At 39.0% G+C, this 19,205-nt stretch overlaps 1 protein-coding gene across 1 annotated transcript in view; it reads left to right on the top strand.

The window, feature by feature from the left end:
• Window positions 1–19,205, top strand: part of UNC5C (unc-5 netrin receptor C) — a 362,397-nt gene that overhangs the window by 312,109 nt on the left and 31,083 nt on the right. Inside the window, exons 8-11 of the mRNA XM_058547532.1 lie at window positions 3,973–4,029; window positions 6,045–6,236; window positions 6,935–7,279; window positions 10,095–10,182. Coding sequence (XP_058403515.1) covers window positions 3,973–4,029; window positions 6,045–6,236; window positions 6,935–7,279; window positions 10,095–10,182 — 682 coding nt within the window. The remainder of the gene's footprint in view (window positions 1–3,972; window positions 4,030–6,044; window positions 6,237–6,934; window positions 7,280–10,094; window positions 10,183–19,205) is intronic.

Genomic DNA, 19,205 nt, shown 5'->3' with positions numbered 1-19,205 from the left:
TTAATCACTACGACAACCAAAAGCACCTCCCCTGCCCCGTTTCCAAACACCCTCTTTAGAAGGGGTGCCACTCCTGGTTGAGAAACCATTTTAGCATCAAGTTGCACTCTGGCCCTGGAAATTTGCTTCTGAAACATGCCATGATATCTTTGCCAGAAGCCACAAAGGCCAGGAATAAACCTCTTGAAAAGGAGAGGGTGAAAGAGTGTACAGTACTTAAAAGAGTGCATTGCTCATGGTTTCTCAGAAAATCTGGGCTCCTTGTCTCTATAATTAACTAGAGAACCTGAAATTTAAGCAAATTTCCAAAGGTCTCTTACTAAGTAATAGGCTGTGTCAATTGCAAACAAGATCCCTTAAGAACCCAGCATCTTAGTGTACTTATAATGGGCATCATAATGATATTGATATAGCTGTTGACCGTTGATTGCTTGCAATGTACCAGCACTTTACAAATCTCATTTATCCTTTCCATGACTATATGAAAGTGAGTATTGTATCCCCTTACACAGATGAGAAAACTGAAGCTTAGCGAAGTGAAGTAGTTGGAGCAAGCTCTCATAGCTAAGGCAGTGGCAGAGCTGGGAGTCAGGCTGAAGTCCAGGAAACTGCAAAACTCAGTTCCACCGTCTCAGCCAACAGCTGCGGTGCATTTTCAGTCAGCCTTACTTTCAAGTAGTGGGAAAGTTAACTGAAATCCCTAACTTATTAACCAAGCTGTTGATAGTGACACTAAAAACAATTATTTTGCACTGCATTCTGCCAGAGATGGTATTTCCCGTTATTGCTAAGACTGCTCTCAGCAGGGTCATCTCATTAGCTGAAGAAAATGTCCCGTTGTTCTGTGAGAGATGGATCAGATGGAGAAGCGTAAAAACACACTCAAGAAAGTGATTCTGTGTTCCCCTTGTTTAGGGAATGGAACAGTAATCCCCTTCTTCTCTGATACCCAGCCTCCTAAGTGATGTTTTAGTTGTATAGTTGCAGAAGTGTTTTGAAAGGATGGAAAAAGTTTTACAGCGTTGCCTGCAAAACTTTTTATCAGTGTTTCCGTAACAGAGTAAATTGAGGTGTTGAACCATTGGTGAGTATACTTAATACTCATCTCTTTTAAATTTTTCCATGTAGGAAAATAACAGTTTAGCTAGATTGGTCCTAATTGGCAATGAGAAATAACTATTGTGAGATTTTTATTTTTTTATTTTTATTTTATTTTAGAACAACCTCGAAAGCAAACACTTCATCAAATATATTGATGTATCTGTTGATTCACGTCTCCCAAGCCATGTGTATAGACACCATCCATAAAATCCTGTCACTTTGCTCTCCATCATCTGTGGAGAAATCAAAGTGATCTTTTCAAAATTACATTCGATCACAGGATTTGCATTTCATTTAGAGAAAAATCGAAATGCCTCATCATGGACCAGCAGGCCTACATGATCTGGCTGGTGCTCACCCTCTGAGTCTACCTCCTCCCTTCTTCCTCTCACTCATTACCCTCCAAACACTCCATTTTTATGTTTTGCATTTACTGTCCTTCTCCATGGAACATAGTGCTCTCCTGATCTTTGCTTGACTGATTCTTTCTCAGCATTCCAACTTAAGCTCAAATTTCATTTCAACAAAAAATTCTTCCCTGATTCCCTGAGTTGGTCATCCTTATGTCTCCAACCACATTACATTCTTTTGTTTTGTTTTTTTAAAAGAACTTTTTCAGCATTCAAAATGGTCTTTATTATTATTTTGTTTACTTGCGCTTATTTTCTGATGAACTAGAAGCATGGACTTTCCTATCTCGTTTGTCTTTGTACCTCTATGCCTAGAGTAGAGCCCAGCGTATAACAGGGTTCAAGAGTATTTGTTAAATGAATGAATGAATGTATTCCACTTCCATGCCTGGAATGAAATGTAACTTTCATTACATTTCTCAGATAAATTCCATAAGCCACAAAAATATTTATTGAGTGGTCCAGATCTGCATAAATATGGGAAAGTTGAGATTAAAATCAAAATTATCAAGTTCTGTTTTGTTATTCTTTGGTCTGCCTGTCAAGAACAGGGATTCTGTTGAGAAGTAGGGATATAAGCCAAGGAGAACCCAGAACCGCTTCACGGGGAGAAATTTCAGACCATGTTACATCTCTCTGGAGAGATGCTTCTCTTTTGGTAAGATACAGTTTTCGTGCTTACTCCAGCAGGCTCAAGCAGATTTTTATCAAAATTTTCAGAGTGAACATCAGACCATCCCCACATATCCTATTTTATCTCATTCCCAGGCCTTCTCACCTGCAAAAAAATAAATCTTTTGACATCCCTCTACTTAACATCATCCCTACCAACATGATGGCATCCATTACCTGGTCTCCTCCACTAGCAGTGAATTTGCTTTGTCTTAAGTCTTTGAGTTTCAAAAATAAATAACCTTTTCTCTAGGGCCTGTATATGTCCCAGATGTCCTTTTATTGAGTTCACAGAATGCAAATAGAAAAAGGTTATTACCAGACAGAAGTGTTTAAAAATGAAAATCAAACCTAATACATGGACTCAGACAACTGAAATAAGGAATATAATATTTATAAAACTGAGTAGGAGGTTGCAATCATTGCTCTAAAATAAAGCATTAAAAATTAATTCAGAGCAAACCTGTCTGTGCTACAGCAAACCTCGCTTTCATTAAGGCAGCACTGCATGTTCCTCCAGAATTAGCTCCTCAAAATAGGTAAATAGCTTGTAAGAACCGAGTGTTCTGCAAACTACAAAAGATCTACCTGAGGCACGATTTAGAGTTACCTTTAGTATTAAAGCATTACAGACCTTTAGTTTTGAACCAGTTAATTGTGATTCTTGCAGTTTCTCTACATTTTTTGCCCTTGAGTATTACTAGGAAAGTTTAATTCACATGCTTCTTATTCATCTTGATTTGATTAATCCAAATGGTGCTGTATCATTTGATTAATTCATATGTTGCAGAATATTAAATATTCTGAAACTGTGGGTACCAGTTATAAGTTAGACTTTAAAAATTTCCATAGATTTTTCACTTCAAAAAGTTTATGTGCCACATTTTTAAAATGTTTCTTCCCAATCTTCTACTTCGCATTATTGTTGTTATCATTAATTATCATCATCATCATCATCATGTTTCCTACCTTGGAATACACTAAAAAGACAGAAAAATAAAACTGCTACTGTGATTTCTGCACTTACTGTTGAGATGAGGTTTTTATTTTTCCCAGTTTACACCATTCCTCTGAAGCCCTAAAATAAGTAACCTTATAACCTCTAAGCCCTATTGATTTTTGAATCATTTCAAATAAAAAGCATCCAGTTTCCATTGCATTGACAAACTGCCCAGCCCCTGGGTGAAATCTATTGGATTCCTATTAAATGGATGGGGGAGAGGGGGGCACGAAACAACAGAAAATCCAAAAAGTGGATTTGAGATGGAGGGGAGAGGTGGTCTGGGCTCAGTCAGTAAATGGGTCTTTAACCTTTGACCAAGGACGACAGGTCTTCTTTAGTTCTATTAGACCAAAAGCAAGCTGTTATGATTAAATAAAAAAGAAAAACACTGTTTAGAACCTTTCTGAATATGTCCTGGGAATTAAAGCATATGGCGGGGATAAGGAAAAAAGATTTTCCTTATGCTAATGACCCTTGATGTCTGAAATAAATTAGATCCATTAGAGTTTATGCTCAATAAAAGAAAGACTTTAAGCACTCCAAAGTTAGTGACTCGAGACCAGTTTTTGCTCTGAAATTCAATCTGCCTACTTATTAATTCTTAGTGAGGCTCCAGAGCAGACAGGAGATGCAAAATCATAATTCTGTACTGAACCAGAATTTTAAAGGACCACGGGTTTCTTTTCCTTTTCTTTTAATTAAACCATGTTTCATACTTCTCATTTTGTTTCCCTCATTAATTTGATTTTGTTCCCATTTTTGTTTCATTTTTTGTTTTTTTTCAAGGTTTCATTTATCCTATTTCAACTGAACAGAGAACCCAGAATGAATATGGATTTTCTTGTAAGTTTAACGTTTGGTTTTTATGTTGCTGAATAACCATTTAACGTTATCGCCCCCAGTTCAAGTTTACCTCTCTTTGGATCACAGATGTGCGCACAGGAAATAGGTGCCTAATACATTCTAACATGAAAAACAAATTAGATTGTCGCCGCTGAAGAGAAGAAAGGGTCATTTGAAGTCTCTGCCAGCTTTACAATCTATCAGTCTACCATTCAAATCTTCAGTCCCAGTGGCTGACAAACATATCAGGAAACGTGCTGGTACAAACAAAGGGCAGGATTCAAATGCTAAAAAAGTAAAGGGTTGAGAAAATGCAGATCTATGAGGTAGAAATCATAAATGTTGAACAAGCGATTACAGCCTGGTAAAGTAAAACGTTAAGGATTTGGATGTAATATTCCGACCAGAGTCCAGAATGCTGCTGCTGCAGGGCCTCAGATAAAACCCAGCAGAAGTGAAGTCAGCACTTTGAAGCAGTGCACAGGTGGCCAAGAGTGTTGGGGATGTCACTGGTGTTCTGAGAAGACCTGTCAATACTGACTCGATTGATAGGAAAGCAGATATTCTGGAAACATTGGGAAATATAGTAGTTTAAAAACAAAAAAAAAAATCCTTTCACATTTAAACACAAAATGCTAAAAGAGATGGAGGGCCTTCCAATAGGGAATTCCTTTATCCTGCCAGTGAGTCAGACACCACGACAGGAGGGTGTGGGTGATCCCGTGGGCCACTGGCAATCTACATGACCAGTCATCTCCCCAGAAAAACCAGGTGGCTGGGAGTCTTAGCAAAGAGTGGTAGTCCCTCAACTTTTGGGAGGTTGTGGGACCTACAAACCTGAATATTCTGTCCTCCCAAAATGTCCATGGATATAAAATTGAGCATAAAAAAGCTGTTCCTGACCACCTGAAAGACCAGTTGGAACACCTCTTTTACGGTGAGTGGAGGAGCTTCATTTAACTTTGCTGAAAATTTTTGCAGGTCACAGAAAGCTAAAAACAGAGACTTCAAGATGTCAGTGGGATTCAGGAAAGGTTTAATTTTGTTTGTTTTATTTTAATTATCAGCTCTTATCACCTTTTGCAGTTGGATCAGAGCATATTCTATGCCACCAAGGCAACATGCAACATTTACAGGAATTTTCTTCTTGCTTTACCCAGAAACATCTCCCAAATGACCACACACTGTGTTGGTCAAATGCTTAATTGCCTTCTGGGGTAGTCTGACCTTTCTGATCGCTGTACCAGGCCTTTATCTTACTCAGCGCACCATGGAGCTATATTTTATTCCAGTAATGAGTAACTCAAATGTGAATCTCTGAGAAGAGACCATGAGAAGCTCAGTGTTCTCAGAATTAATACAGAATCTGTGTCAAAAGCCTGGAGTTATCGGCATTAACCTCTGCCCCCCGGATCCGGGTCTTCTGAAAGCACGCCTTTCACATCCAACATGTTTGCTCCTAATATTTGCTTTGCTTAGTTCAACCCTTCCCACCCACCTCTTCACCGATTCAGGGGAAATGAGAGGAGAGCTATGGAAAGTAATCTCATGGCTGGGAATTATACTTAGAAAAATATTCTGGTTCAATAAATATACAGATTCAGGACATGCCAGATATTTCTAATAGAGTGTTTATGTTTATGTTTTGAAAGAACTATCAACGAATTCAAAGCCTCCCTTTCCAAACTTTTCCACCTGAAATTAGTAGTAAACTTTTTTTCCTGTGGGGTGGGATAGTTTTAGCTCTAGTTTCTTTTTATGCCTCATAATAAATGGTCTGTTACGCTGCCCAATATAAGATAGATTAGTGGGTGGATAGATGCAGAGTCAGAAAGGAAAAGAAATCAGAGCTAATTTTCCACTGAAAGGCCACAGTCATTTTGTATAGCTTTCGAAATAGATTTGAAATTAACCTATAAAAAAGGCAATACATGTCTGAAAAATTATAGCAACAGGTCTCTGTCCGGTGGGAAGTGTCTCTAACTGGTTGGTGCGGTGTTTCCTCCTCCCTCCAGCCGCTCCTGATTCAGATGACGTTGCTCTGTATGTTGGCATTGTGATTGCAGTGATCGTGTGCCTGGCCATTTCTGTAGTCGTGGCCCTGTTTGTGTATCAGAAGAATCACCGTGACTTTGAGTCTGATATTATTGACTCTTCGGCGCTCAATGGAGGCTTTCAGCCTGTGAACATCAAGGCAGCGAGACAAGGTCAGTGAACATTGCACTTCACACCCGTGACCTATGCATGTGAACAGTCTCCTGTGGGGCGTCAGAATCAGTGAAATTCAGGTCATGCGGTTCAGCTAGAACATAAGCTCCATCAAGACAGGGATTTGGGTCTGTTTTGTTCATTGCTGTATTAACTTCATTCACATAATGGATTGGAGGTGACAAGGTGCACAAATCATCATTTTTTTTTTCCTTCCTTAACAGGTTTCTCTGTCATACTTTTTAACTTTTATTTGAAAAGAGTACACAGATCCGTTGACTGATTTCTTGAGTCCCTTTTTTTATTTCCTTTTGACAAGACACCTTGTATTCCTCTGAATACGGTGGTTTACAGATGCCCCAAATCCAGTGTAGACAAGGGAAACTATTACCCAGCAGTCACCTAGTGGGGATCACTGTCTATGAATCCAATCTATTGAAATAGCAAAATACCTAGGAGCAATGAGTAGACATGAAGGCAAAATATAAAATGAACTTGTCTATTTATTTGTAGCCAATAATAAAATGCATCCTAGTCATCTAATTGCCCTATTTTCAGCAGAAGCTTAGAGTCTATACATCGCGAATATTCACTGAGTTGCTTTGCTTTTGGCTCACAAAGTGTCAGAGTGAGTTTGACTAATGTAAGTTGCCTGAATGGAGAATGCAAATGGACTTCCTTTCTCTTTCCGACTCAGATCTCCTGGCAGTACCCCCAGACCTCACATCAGCTGCAGCCATGTACAGAGGCCCCGTCTATGCCTTGCATGATGTCTCGGACAAGATCCCAATGACTAACTCTCCAATTCTGGATCCACTGCCCAACCTGAAAATCAAAGTGTACAACACCTCAGGTGCTATCACCCCCCAGGATGACCTCTCTGAGTGTGCCTCAAAGCTGTCCCCTCAGATGACCCAATCCTTGTTGGAGAGTGAGGCCCTCAGCCTGAAGAATCAGAGTCTAGCAAGGCAGACTGATCCATCCTGTACTGCCTTTGGGACCTTCAACTCCCTTGGGGGCCACCTTATTGTTCCCAATTCAGGTAATTCCTAAAGGTTTAAATTGCAAAGATAGATCTTGAAAACTTATTTTTGTACCAAAGTCTTTTATTTGTTTCCATTAGGCCTGAAGAGTTTAATGTAGCCCATCTAACCCAAATCTACTTTCAATGTAAACCACCGTTACTTCAGATAAAATCAGCAAACCATTTATCTTCCTCAAACCAACTCTGAAAACACTTCCTCTAGAAATATTATCCTGATGACTTTCTGCCGAGGTGTAACTTAGACAGTCACTGACCTTCTTTTAATAGAAATCAGAAGGCAACGTCAAGCCAGAAGCCCTCACTGTTGTCATCACACTTTAAAAGGACAAATTAATTAGAAAACATATCAGTGGTTCAATTCCAGTTTACTACAGGAAGCAATGCGTTAGAATACTAACTGTTAGGTGATCAGAGGACATCGTAAAAGACATCAAATCTTCTCGTATTAACTTAACTCTTCAACCCCAAGGTATTTACAAGGTACTCACTCCTACTTCTGATATCTCTCTAGAATCACAGCTTCTTCATGTGCACTTTTGTAGTATTATTCAGTTTTCAGTTTATTATCTAGTTATCTACTTCAAGAGAATAAGCTTCATAAAGATCTTAAAGGGTGAATTTAAGTTACTGACTGATAACGTTTGATTAAAGTTTGGTATTCATTAATCAATAGTAGTAATGGGCTTGGAACTATTGATCATAAGAGGGTTAATGGATTCCTCTGTGAATCTACCTTAGCTCTTTTGCACAAGGCTGAACATTTTGCAAATACAGCAAGAAGAAACAATTTGATTGACGTAAAGTCTTCGTGTAACGTAAGAAAGGAATATAATGTGTACACAGTCATACAGCCAAATGATGTACAGAACCAACCAGTCTTCAGGTTTGAATATGAACTTGTCCAATTCTTCCTCTTATTCAGTCCGCCATTTCAATGCCTTGGTAATTTTTCACCCCATGCCTTTAAACATATATTTTAATAAATTGAAATACATAATACAATATCAATTTTCCATTTTTCTATACATTTACGTAGCTTAGATCATACATTATATAAAATGCTTTTTTCACCTTTTTCTCATTAATTCTCATGCTATTGTTTGCTCATTAAATCATGATTTTAAATATATTTTTAATAGTCTATCAAATGAATAGATCAAGATATACTCTATTGTTTAAACGTTATATTATTCCCAAGACAGTTTTTTCATAATATTCACTGGATTCTACCTTTCCTTCCCACTTCTACACCTGTCACTTTTTCATATATGAATTATTATAAAGGCTTCTTAAGTGGAGAGAAGGGAGCTAGCGTGTACTAAATACTTTCAATGAACTAGGCAATGGTGATTTACGTACATCACTTTATTTAACAGAGTAACAATAGTTACCTAAGATGAGTCAGGCCTTATTCTTTTTACTTTACATCATAATTTTATTTCATCCCCATAATAAACATAAAGGTACATTTTATTGTTCCTATTGGAAAAAATGAAAATAACCACTGAGGCTTGGCAGCCGCATGTGAGGCACTCTGTGCTTCAGCAGACCATTCTGTACCCTCGGTGACATTTCACTTCCCACAGCAGCACAGCTGTCACAAGACTTTCCTTCTCAAGAAGGTGGTGACTCAACATTTTCAATCAGTTACACAAAGGCCTTTGAATAACTATGCCTCCTTAACTCTCCATTCTTGATTCTTCAGCCTTTTCATCCTGGTCAGGCAAGTTTTTATTGCCCTGTGTTCATTTGGTCTATTCGATTTCCTTGCTAATTAAATTATAAGCTACTCAAAGACAAGAACGCTATCTTTTACTTCTTGGCATTCACAACAGTGTCAAACACTGTACTCATGATGATGCTCCATAAATTTTTATTGAGTAGAAATAAACTGCATTTATTGGAATAAAATCATGGAGCCCAGTACCTTCAGGTCGCTGCCCACCCTGAATTACCCTTTGTGATGATGCTACCATGGTGCAGGCCGGTGGTGGCTCTTACAGTGTGGTCTGCAGACCACCATCATCGGCATCACCTGCTAACTTGTTGGAACTACGAATTCCCTAGACCTTCTGGATCAGAAACTCTGGAGGTAGGATCCAGTAATCTATGTTGTAGCAAGTCCTCCAGGTGATTCTGATGCAAGCTCAAGTTGCAAACCCCTGCTATAGGCACAGTTAACTTAGAACAGAGCTCAGTCCAATGGTCCTACAGAATGGCACCAGTTAGCAACTAAGTAAAAACCTGCTTGACCTGCCGTGACTAAAACCAGCAGTTACTGTCCACTTTCTAGATTTACGTATGATGAAAGACATTCTTTACCAAGTATTATTCTGTTATGGAAAAACACTGACGCTAACCAGATATTTCAGAAATAACTGTGTTTTATATTGTTGAGATTAGCATTTCCCTGACTCTGAATCTTGTGGGGATTTTTTTTTAATTAGAAATGATGCATCATTACAGCTGTTTGAAATTTTAAGAGCAGTTGTTGGTTTTCCCCTCACTTTTCAAGGAAAACAACAGTGGAACCATCTGTCTGTCCCTTAAATAAGACAAGAGTTTAAAGAATTACATCATTCCTTTAAGTAATTCCATAACAGATCAGAGGGAGCGGTGGTAACAAATATGGCCGATAAGGAAGGAGAGCAGGGCAGCTGTGAGTATTTATATGTCTTTAGAGAAAAAGCAGGCGTATGGCTACATGGCCGCAAAATCTCCTCCGTCCCTTTCACATGCTTCAAAGGCATTCTGTGAAGTTTCCTTTTGAGTCATAGGTCTTATGTGACTGCTTTTCTCTTTTGCTATTCAGGGGTAAGCTTGCTGATTCCCGCTGGGGCCATTCCCCAAGGGAGAGTCTACGAAATGTATGTGACTGTACACAGGAAAGAAAATATGAGGTAAATATGCTTTTTATGGTGCACTTGACTTTATCAATGTCTGACTTGGAGGAGAATTGTACAATAGAAAGAATAAACCCAATATATTTTTGTCTTGAGTGTCCTGCTTCTGGCTTGCTCTTTTTTCCCTAGACCTATGAAAGGTCAACTTTTACTTCCCTTTACCTTTAAAGCTCCAGACACTTTTGCGGATCCTGAACATGGATGGAAGGCCAGAGATCTTTTCCCAAGTGAACATGTGGCCATATTAGCTGAAAAAAATGGCCAGAAATGTGATCCATAGATTGTCCAGAGAGATACATGGGTAGACACAGAGACGTCTGCATCCTGTGGCCTGGCTCAGGAATCCAGCCTGTTCCCATTATAGGGTTAAAGGTCACGAAGAATTAGACAATCCCTTAACCCTTGACCTGCCATCCCCACCTCAGCCTAGCACTTTATTCTCACCTCCAGATTCTCCTTTTTGTGACTCTCTCTAGCTTAAGTGTTATCAACCTCTTTCTTACGTTTAGCCCTTATAAATTCCATATTGGGCCTTTCTAAATGGATCTAGGATTGATTAAAACTAGATTGAATCAAAGGCTCTGTTTTGAATGTGTCATTATCATAAAGATGACATTATTTTAAGTAAAAATAACAAGAGGAGTTTAGAATTCCTAAATTCAATTTTCAATCTGGCCACTAACAAATCATATATGGTCTTTCTTGATTAGTTCCCACAGAAAGTGCGTGTGTGAAATCGTGCTTTAAAGGCCTGACTGATTAATGCTTCTGAAGTACCCTGAGATCTTAAAATAAAAGATGTTGTTGAAATGAAGATCCTTCCATGTAATTATCATTGCTTTTCCCAGGAGGAAAGGCATCAGCTCCTCAACCTTGAGTTCTGAATACAACGCACGAGTGACAAATGCAGAACGAGGTTATTGTTACAATGTGTTACACCTTTTCTCTTCCCCTCTCTCGTCCTCGGGAAAACATCCATTTTTAGTCTTGTTTTGCAGTAGCCGAAAAGCTCTTCTAGCATGCTCTCAGGTGGAGATACTGGTATTTATAATCTGTAGGACCCACAACATTTTCATCCTCGAGGGGTGTACTTTCACCTACACAAATAATAGCCTGTCAAAGAAAATAATAAAACTTCCTGAGCATTATTCATGCCTTAAATTTGAGTAACAGAAAATCACTAAAAGCCTTGTATTTACTCACATCAAATATTCATTTTTTCATTCTCAATGCAAAGTAACATTCCCAGACCCTCAGAGCGCCCTTCTTTTGCAGCAGGAAGAACGAAGATTAGCCAACTCCGAGATCCATTTAGATTTTTTAATTCTTTGTATTGTCCAGAGTCAAGGTTAGCACTAAGTATATCCATCCCTCACGGCCTTTGCCAACATGGACGTTTTATTGCAACAGAAAGAGTATTGGCTTGTGCTTTATGCTGAGAAGCAGCGAGGTGTTCCCGCTCTCTTGTTTCCGTCTGATCGCCATTGTCTTGAGCTGAAGATCCAGCCTTCAGCCCGCTGCAGGGGCACAGAGGCTGAAAGGTGTGCGCGCTCACGGGCCGCGGATGGTCTTCCTTCCCTCAGTTTAGTCGGCCCCTGACCAGGATAATCGTACATTTTGGATGAAGGAAAGAGAAAACAGAAAATTGATAAAGCTAGACACTTCTGCTTTTAGGTTCCCCTGCCTTTGACTCTAAAGAAAAGGAAACTAAAACTCACTCCTTGCTCTGCCTCCCCCTGAAGTTAGGTGCAGAGGGAGCTGCTCTGTTGAATTTGGTGTGCATCAAAGAAATGCGCTTTATAAAAACGAAACTGGAGAAACCTCACGATATCAAAAGAAAATGCGCACAAGAGACCATGAAACAAGGAACAGACATAAGAAAATAACTGTCTCAAATAAATGAGAAAGTCCTCTCTTGATAATTTTCTGTTGTATGAACTAGATGCATTTTTCTTGTAAAACCACAATAACGAGAAGGTGTTTTAGGATATAGTAATAATACAAAGCAGGGCTACCACTTACCACCATGATTTTAATTTCATTTATTCCTCACTACAATTCTACAAGTTATAATGAGCTCCACTTTAAAGATGAAAACACTAGGGCTCAGGGAAATTCAGTCACACAGCCAAGGTGTCCCAGTTAACAACTGAGAGGAGGAAGAATTCACATCCAGGTTACCCCAGCCACACTCTTCCACTCTCTAACCCGCCCTCTCTCCTCCATAGCACTGGGACGGACACAAACCCAGCCTCTGCCTTCCTATTATAGTGCATTTTTGAACAGTTTCTGTTTATTGCTCACTCAAGACCGTTTCTATCCTCACATGATCTGAGATAGAACTTCTTTCAGAGAAGACACTGTGAGGACATCAGGAGATATGAATGTTACTTCAAGGCATTTATAGGAAAATTCTGATCATTTTTCTCCATTTTCCTTCTCTCTGATTCCCTTTATTGCATTCAAAACTGGGTGTTTTTCCAGCTGGATGGTATCCAACTGGTCATCTGCCGATGTGAACTGTCTAAAGGGAGGAGTGAACTTAATTACATGTGGCATGGTGAATGTGACAAGAGGGGCCTTATCGTTACCGAATATGCTCCAAGAGAAAGCCCTGGATGGCGGATGAGCAGCCTAAATGCGCTGCAGAGCTGGGACAAGCTGTCTCTAACCAACAGGGAGCAGAGCTGCCAGGCTGTGCTCTAGGTTTCTACCTGCTTTACAGATCTCTGGAGAGGCTGCAAAGCCTCTGTTCCCCTGTGGATACCATTTCCACGATTAATGGCTCTAACATGGGCCTTTTTTGCTTGTTTCCAACAGCAGTTTAAAAAAACGAGTCTGACTGAGACTGAAATTTTACCCTTTGTCATTTCTTATTGAAAAACAATTTGAATTGAAGATATGAACGTTAATTTTCCCTATCTCTGTATTCTGTACTTGCCTGGCAGTTTTCTCAAAAGGCCAAAAAATCGATTGAGACATTTCAAATATAAAGGTAAATAGAACTTTTTTGGAAACTGTAGGGTGTCTCTGAGCAGCCAAGTGATACAGGAGGAACAGTGCTTTTTAAAGGTTGATCTGGTGATGATGTGCGGACCGAACTGGTGGAGGGCACAGAAAGACTCCCCGGAGGCTGGGTGTCTGGGTGGGCTCTGGCAATAATCTAGGTGTGAGGGGAGAGGGGAAGGAGCCAGGCCCAAGGTTGGAGAACGGAAAGTGGAATACATTTCAGAAGAAAAAGTATCTCACAGCCGGTTAGAAGTATTGCAGAAGAGTGGCAGAACACAAAGAATGCACTTAGGACTCACACCTCGGGGGGCACTGGGAGGACTGTGGGAGCAGTGGAGGAGGTCAGAAGCAGCAAGTGGTTCAAGGCGGGAGAGGGCGAATTCTGCTTCAGATGTGCACGGTGTGCACGAGGCGGGTACGGGATTCTCCCTGGAATTGCAGACGGGAAGTCACAAGTGATGGAGCCTCCAAGGGAAAAAGTGCAGAGGCAGAAAAGAGAACTGGGGAAAGAACTTTGGGAAATATTCCTATTTAAGGTTTGGGTGTGATGAGCAAAACTAAATAGAACATGTAAGGATAAATAAAGAGTTTGCAACTAGCACCCTGCTTAACATACGGTGGCTCCTCAGTGAATATTTTTGAATGAAAGAATGAATGATTCTAAGTATAGCAGGAAAAAAATCAAAGGTAGAGAGAGTTTGAAGATGGAGGAAGTGGTTGACAGAGGTATTATTAAAATTAAAATTACAAAAGGGGAATAATATGGGGCCAGCCCGGTGGCATAGTGGTTAGGTTCACCAGCTCTGCTCTGCTTCAGCAGCCCCAGGGTTCGTGGGTTTGAATCCTGGGCGCAGACATACACACCGCTCATCAAGCAACGCTGTGGTGGCGTCCCAGATGCGAATAGAGGAAGATTGGCAACAGATGTTAGCTCTGGGCCAATCTACCTCACCAAAGGAAAAAAAGAGAGAGAATAATAAAAAAAATTATTGGATTTATCAGCTATAGGACATTGGTGGCCTTTAGGATTTTTTTAAGGAGGGAATCCCAGTAGGAAGGGTTTAAGGTATGTGTTAGTGGTGAGGCAATTAAAACTATCATATATATTTACTGACCATAAGTAATAAAGAAATGTGTTAGGATAGCAGGCCAGAATTCTCTTATGCCGGTAATCATATAGCAGAAAGTTTTCCTGTATTTTAACATGTTGTTTGGAACTTTGTAAAATAGTAGTTGACATTATCATTTCTCAGTGAAACTCAGTAATATTCTACTTTTAGGTGGAGTCCTAAATTCCTTATTTGAAGGACCACTATAAAAAGACTAAAGACATAGGGGGAAGGGAGTGGAGTTCAGGTGTATTTAAATCTTATTCTCTCACTTTGCTCCACAGTGTTTATTTATTGAAATCCTACTAGAAAGAAATGATTCAAGGTGATTTATGAAAATACACTCATTTCAATGGAAGGAAAAATATTTAAATAAGTGGATAAAAAAATGAGAAAATGGGAAAATAAGATTAGAAAAGATAAAGTCAGGTGAGCGGTTAGAATATAAAATATTTGGTGTAATTCCCAGCGTATTTCCTGGCAACAGGTCATGAATTTATTATTTCAAAGCTTTCAAGAGGGGAATGTGGTAAATTGCAAGATCCATGTGTCCATGAGGAAAAAACATGTCTGGATGAAGCTCAATTATTTCTCCTTTGGTTCCTCATAAAGAAGACATTTTGTTAATACAGTGAACAACACCCTTGAAGTAAAAACAGCAATGAGTTTCCTGAGGCTACTTCTGTTCCTGTCCCTCAGTGTAAGTAGATGGTATAAGGCCCAACTATAAATTCAGCAAAATAATTCCACAGGGATTCAGCAGTTCAGTCCAGGGCACAATACTTAGCTGTTCTGGCTTAATCCAGGGATAGATTTTGGCTGCCTAGGGAAATACTGGCACGCCCTTCAGAGTGGCTTCCGTAAGTATTTTTTTTTGCTCAATTGCGCTTTTGATAGCAAGTGAGTTAGATATTCCCTGTCAAATACCTAGAATGCAAATATTTCAAGTTGCCAGTTATACATGAAACTGTGTGCTTTAAAGGCAGCTGAGCCTAGGGTGGGATTGTCATCCTGTGGGACCTGAAAAAAGACGTGTGTTAATAGAAGGCATTGCATCTCCACACAGAGGTGGGTGGAGACAAATTCTTTTCGAGAAGCAGTTTTGAGCCTGCTCTAGCAAACATAAAACATTTCTCAAGGTCCTAAACCCAGATAAGCAACCCAAAATACACCGCTGTATGAAAGAAAACAAATGACATGTGTTTGAATTCTCGCTTTGCTTATGACTAGCTTAGCAGCCTTAGGCAAGTGTGTTAATATCTCTAGATTTCAGTTTCCTCCTCTGGAAAAAGAGGTAATAGAAACACTTAACTACCTTAGAGGTGTGCTGTGAGCAGCAAATGCAATTGCTAGTATGAAAGTTTTGTAAATTATGCACTTCTGTGTAGAAGTTCTCTTCACTAATAACATCATGCAAAGGATGAGACGATCTCTCTGACAGGAAACTAAAACTCCTCTCCAGGGCCTTTGTCCTAGAGGCCTCAGAACCCAGCCAGCATTTACTGTATTATCCTTGTTAGACTTTGAAAAGCCTTTAAAACTTTAGTCATTGTTCATTACTGAATTTCTACTTAATTGCTACTTGTGCAGCTATTTTTTGCTTTGTGTTCATTTCCATATCATCTGCAATTAATATTTACAAAATGTTTGCTTAAATATCTTAGATAACACATGAGACATAATGGAGTGAAGCCCCTCTCTGCAAAAACACGAATCAGACTTATTTATATTTACTTTCTACTGTTTTTGTTTTATGTATTTTGATATTCTTGCTTTATGTAAATAAAGGAAATGTGGATTTAAACACTCTGACCTTTGGTTTCACACAGTTAAATCTTAACCTTCCCTAAGTCACTCCTTCCATAAATGCTTGGAAATGTTTCCAATTTCTACACCAGTTCTTTCTCTTGAAAACATAAAAAAGATTTTTATCATTATTTCTTCTTTGTTTTTCATTCCCTGTTATGAATCCCACTTTGCCACTTCCCTATTCATTACATTTTTGCACCTCACTGGGTTAATAAATTCTTTTGACACCTACTGCCCCTTCCCTCCGTTGCTGTCCCTCCTCCAAGAATGGTGCCCATCAATATTACATGCCAGGGGTGTGCTTGGAGAGTACAGGTCTGACAGCTCCCCAGCCCAGCAGGGAGTCTTCTCCTTCTGTTCCAACTCAGTGATGAGAGGAACCCCTCCTCCTTCTGCCTCCAGCACCGGCTGCTAACAGCGGCCTGAGAGACAGATGTTTCCAATCCCCAGCTGTATTGCAGGGGCCACTTGAAATGGATTCCACTTTAGTCTCTTTCCTTAAAAGTCTAATGCTCACTTCTCAAGGTACACTTGTAACTAAAAGGTAAGAGTAGTGCTCAGGAAAATGCAATCATTGCTTTTTTTTTGCCCTGGTAAGAAAAGTGGAAATAAGCAAGAATAAGGTTACTGCTTAGGGCAGATGGTATAATATCAACTATGAAACAATGAAAGCAAAACTTTACTCATGTTCTAAGAGAATGAATTTCAGACTGGAAGAAAGGAGGAAAAACTGGGTTAAGAGGAAATGAAAATGATGGGGCAAAGGGGATAGTAATGAGTTCTCAAGCTGCCAATAACCTATGATTCCAACTATAAGTACATTTTCAAGTAATTCAATAACTTTAGATTTAATAAAACTGCATTGTTATTCAGTGAGAATGGAGGCAGTATTAAAAAGCTAAAAGGAGATAAAAATTGTTTTCATTTTCTAAATGGAAGGAAAGAAAAGCCATAGGTTGATGAGATCCTATTGAAATTTTAGAATGAGAGGAAACAGTGCTAGCCAAGTTTTATTAAGGGGAAAATATGCCCAATTTTAATTGAGTTCTTAGAACTTATGATAATAATTGTCAAGAACTGAGGAATCTCTAAGATTTAATCTTGCTTGTGAGCTACCAAATTGGCTGCCACAGTTTTGTGGATACTGGTAGATGACACAAGACTCCTGAATCAGAGACAAAGGGCAGTTTATTACTCATAGCAATAGCCCTATCCAGAGTATCATCATTTTAGTGCCAGTTTCCTGAGCCCCACTTCCAAAAGAGTGATGCCAAGAGGGTCAGGTGATATCTACACACTCAGTGGTTGCATTCCAGGAAAGGACCCTGAGCTTAGGGAACCTGAGTCTTTTATATTGGGAAGTAGACTTGTCTGCCATTTGCTTTAGGGGTAAGCACTATCTCTGTCTTCCAAGGTGATTGCTATACAATGGCTTTGAAAAGACAGTCGAGAAAGTGCAAAAACGTGAGAGATCCATGGAGAATTGTTTTCCAACAATATTCAAAAAATAATAACAGTTTCTATCATTCACTGAGTGTTAAATGAGCCCACAGATATAAGCTAACTTCTAGATTATGTAATATTTAATATATAAACCATAGATAAAGACTAGAGAAAATTCCATTTCAAGTGGCCATTGCAGTTATAAAGCAATCTGATACGTCCCTTGTAATATCCATGTGAATGAAATGGAAAGATGTGAACTGGACAATGTATATTTAAATGGGCTTATATTTGGCTGAACTAAATAACTCAAAGTATTGATATCAGACGGGAGCGAAGTTTCAAGTGGTGTCATTGAAAAGGTCTCTGTCTTTGCCCTATTCTTATATTACAATATTATCAATGATTGGAATGAGAACAGAAATGGCAGACATATCAGATTTATGGAAGATAAAAGACTGGAAGAGATAGCCAATATTTGGAAGAAAGACATAGCATTAAGAAATAGATGACCTGAAATTTTCCCTGAAACTATTAAGGTGAAATTAAACACCTAAATATGAATTTCCGTACATAGGTTCAAAAGCCATCATCGCAACCACAGAACTATAGACTTAGCCTAAGAGCCTTTCATGTTAGGAATATATAGAGTGGTTAGCTTTAACAAGTTACTTAACCTTCTTAGGGCTTCATTGCCTCATTTTATAAAGGAGATGCTTAACCATATTGTCTCTATCTTCCCATCTAACTGAAGCCTGCAAAATAATATTTATAAATAATTGATTGAGAATAATCTAAAGCAACAATTGTGAGGCACTATATAACTACATATTCCAAATCAAATAAAATAGTAGTCCCCCAGACTGTCTACTTGAGTGTTAACATTCATTTCAAGATGCCCCGCTTTAGTGAAGACATTGAAACACTGACAGACATCTATATGAAAATGAAGATAGAAATATAGGAAGATATGTAGAAACCATGCTTTTCTAGCCGAAATTGAAAAAAAAATTGAGGATGTGTATTGTAGAGAGGCTCCTGCCTTGGATGGAAGGTGGTGCGTGTTGACCCCGAGGGTCCTTCTTCCTCTAAAATTGTGAGTCCATGATTGCTTAAGCCACGCTATTCTGACAGAGCAGTTGTGGGTATTGTTGTTGAGAGGCATTGGTTTGAGTCCCAGGACTAGCTCTTGTTAGTTGTGAGAATTTAGGCAATCCACTCAGCACCTTGGGACGACTTCCTCACGGATAGCTTGAGTAAATTTATCCATTTTCTTGTTGATTACAATCTTATTAGGGAAAGGATTTAAGGGAATTAAAAAAATATACGAAATAAAGATTTTGGAGCTGTAAGGTTCTTTCCGCCCAGACTCTCAGAGAATGAAGTATAAAAATAAAGAGATTTCATTTTAAATTGCTACAGAAATACAGTTCTATGTTCTTTCTGGTCATATTTGAAAGAAGGAAGCTGCTATATTAGCCTGAATTCCTCCTGAAAGTCATTTAGAAGAAGTTTAGCTCTAGGGTGTCCTAATTCTGAAGTTATTTTTTTAAAATATTTTTCAAGTTTGGTCCTAAAAACACAAAAGTATTTAAAACCCTGTGAGACCAGTGGCAAGTATTATCACAAAAGACGGTTATGTAACCTCAT

Source organism: Diceros bicornis, chromosome 8 (genome assembly GCF_020826845.1).
Source record: "Diceros bicornis minor isolate mBicDic1 chromosome 8, mDicBic1.mat.cur, whole genome shotgun sequence".
Classification (NCBI taxonomy): domain Eukaryota; kingdom Metazoa; phylum Chordata; class Mammalia; order Perissodactyla; family Rhinocerotidae; genus Diceros; species Diceros bicornis.
Note: the sequence above shows the minus strand (reverse complement) of the source record. Positions and strands in the feature narration are given on the sequence as shown.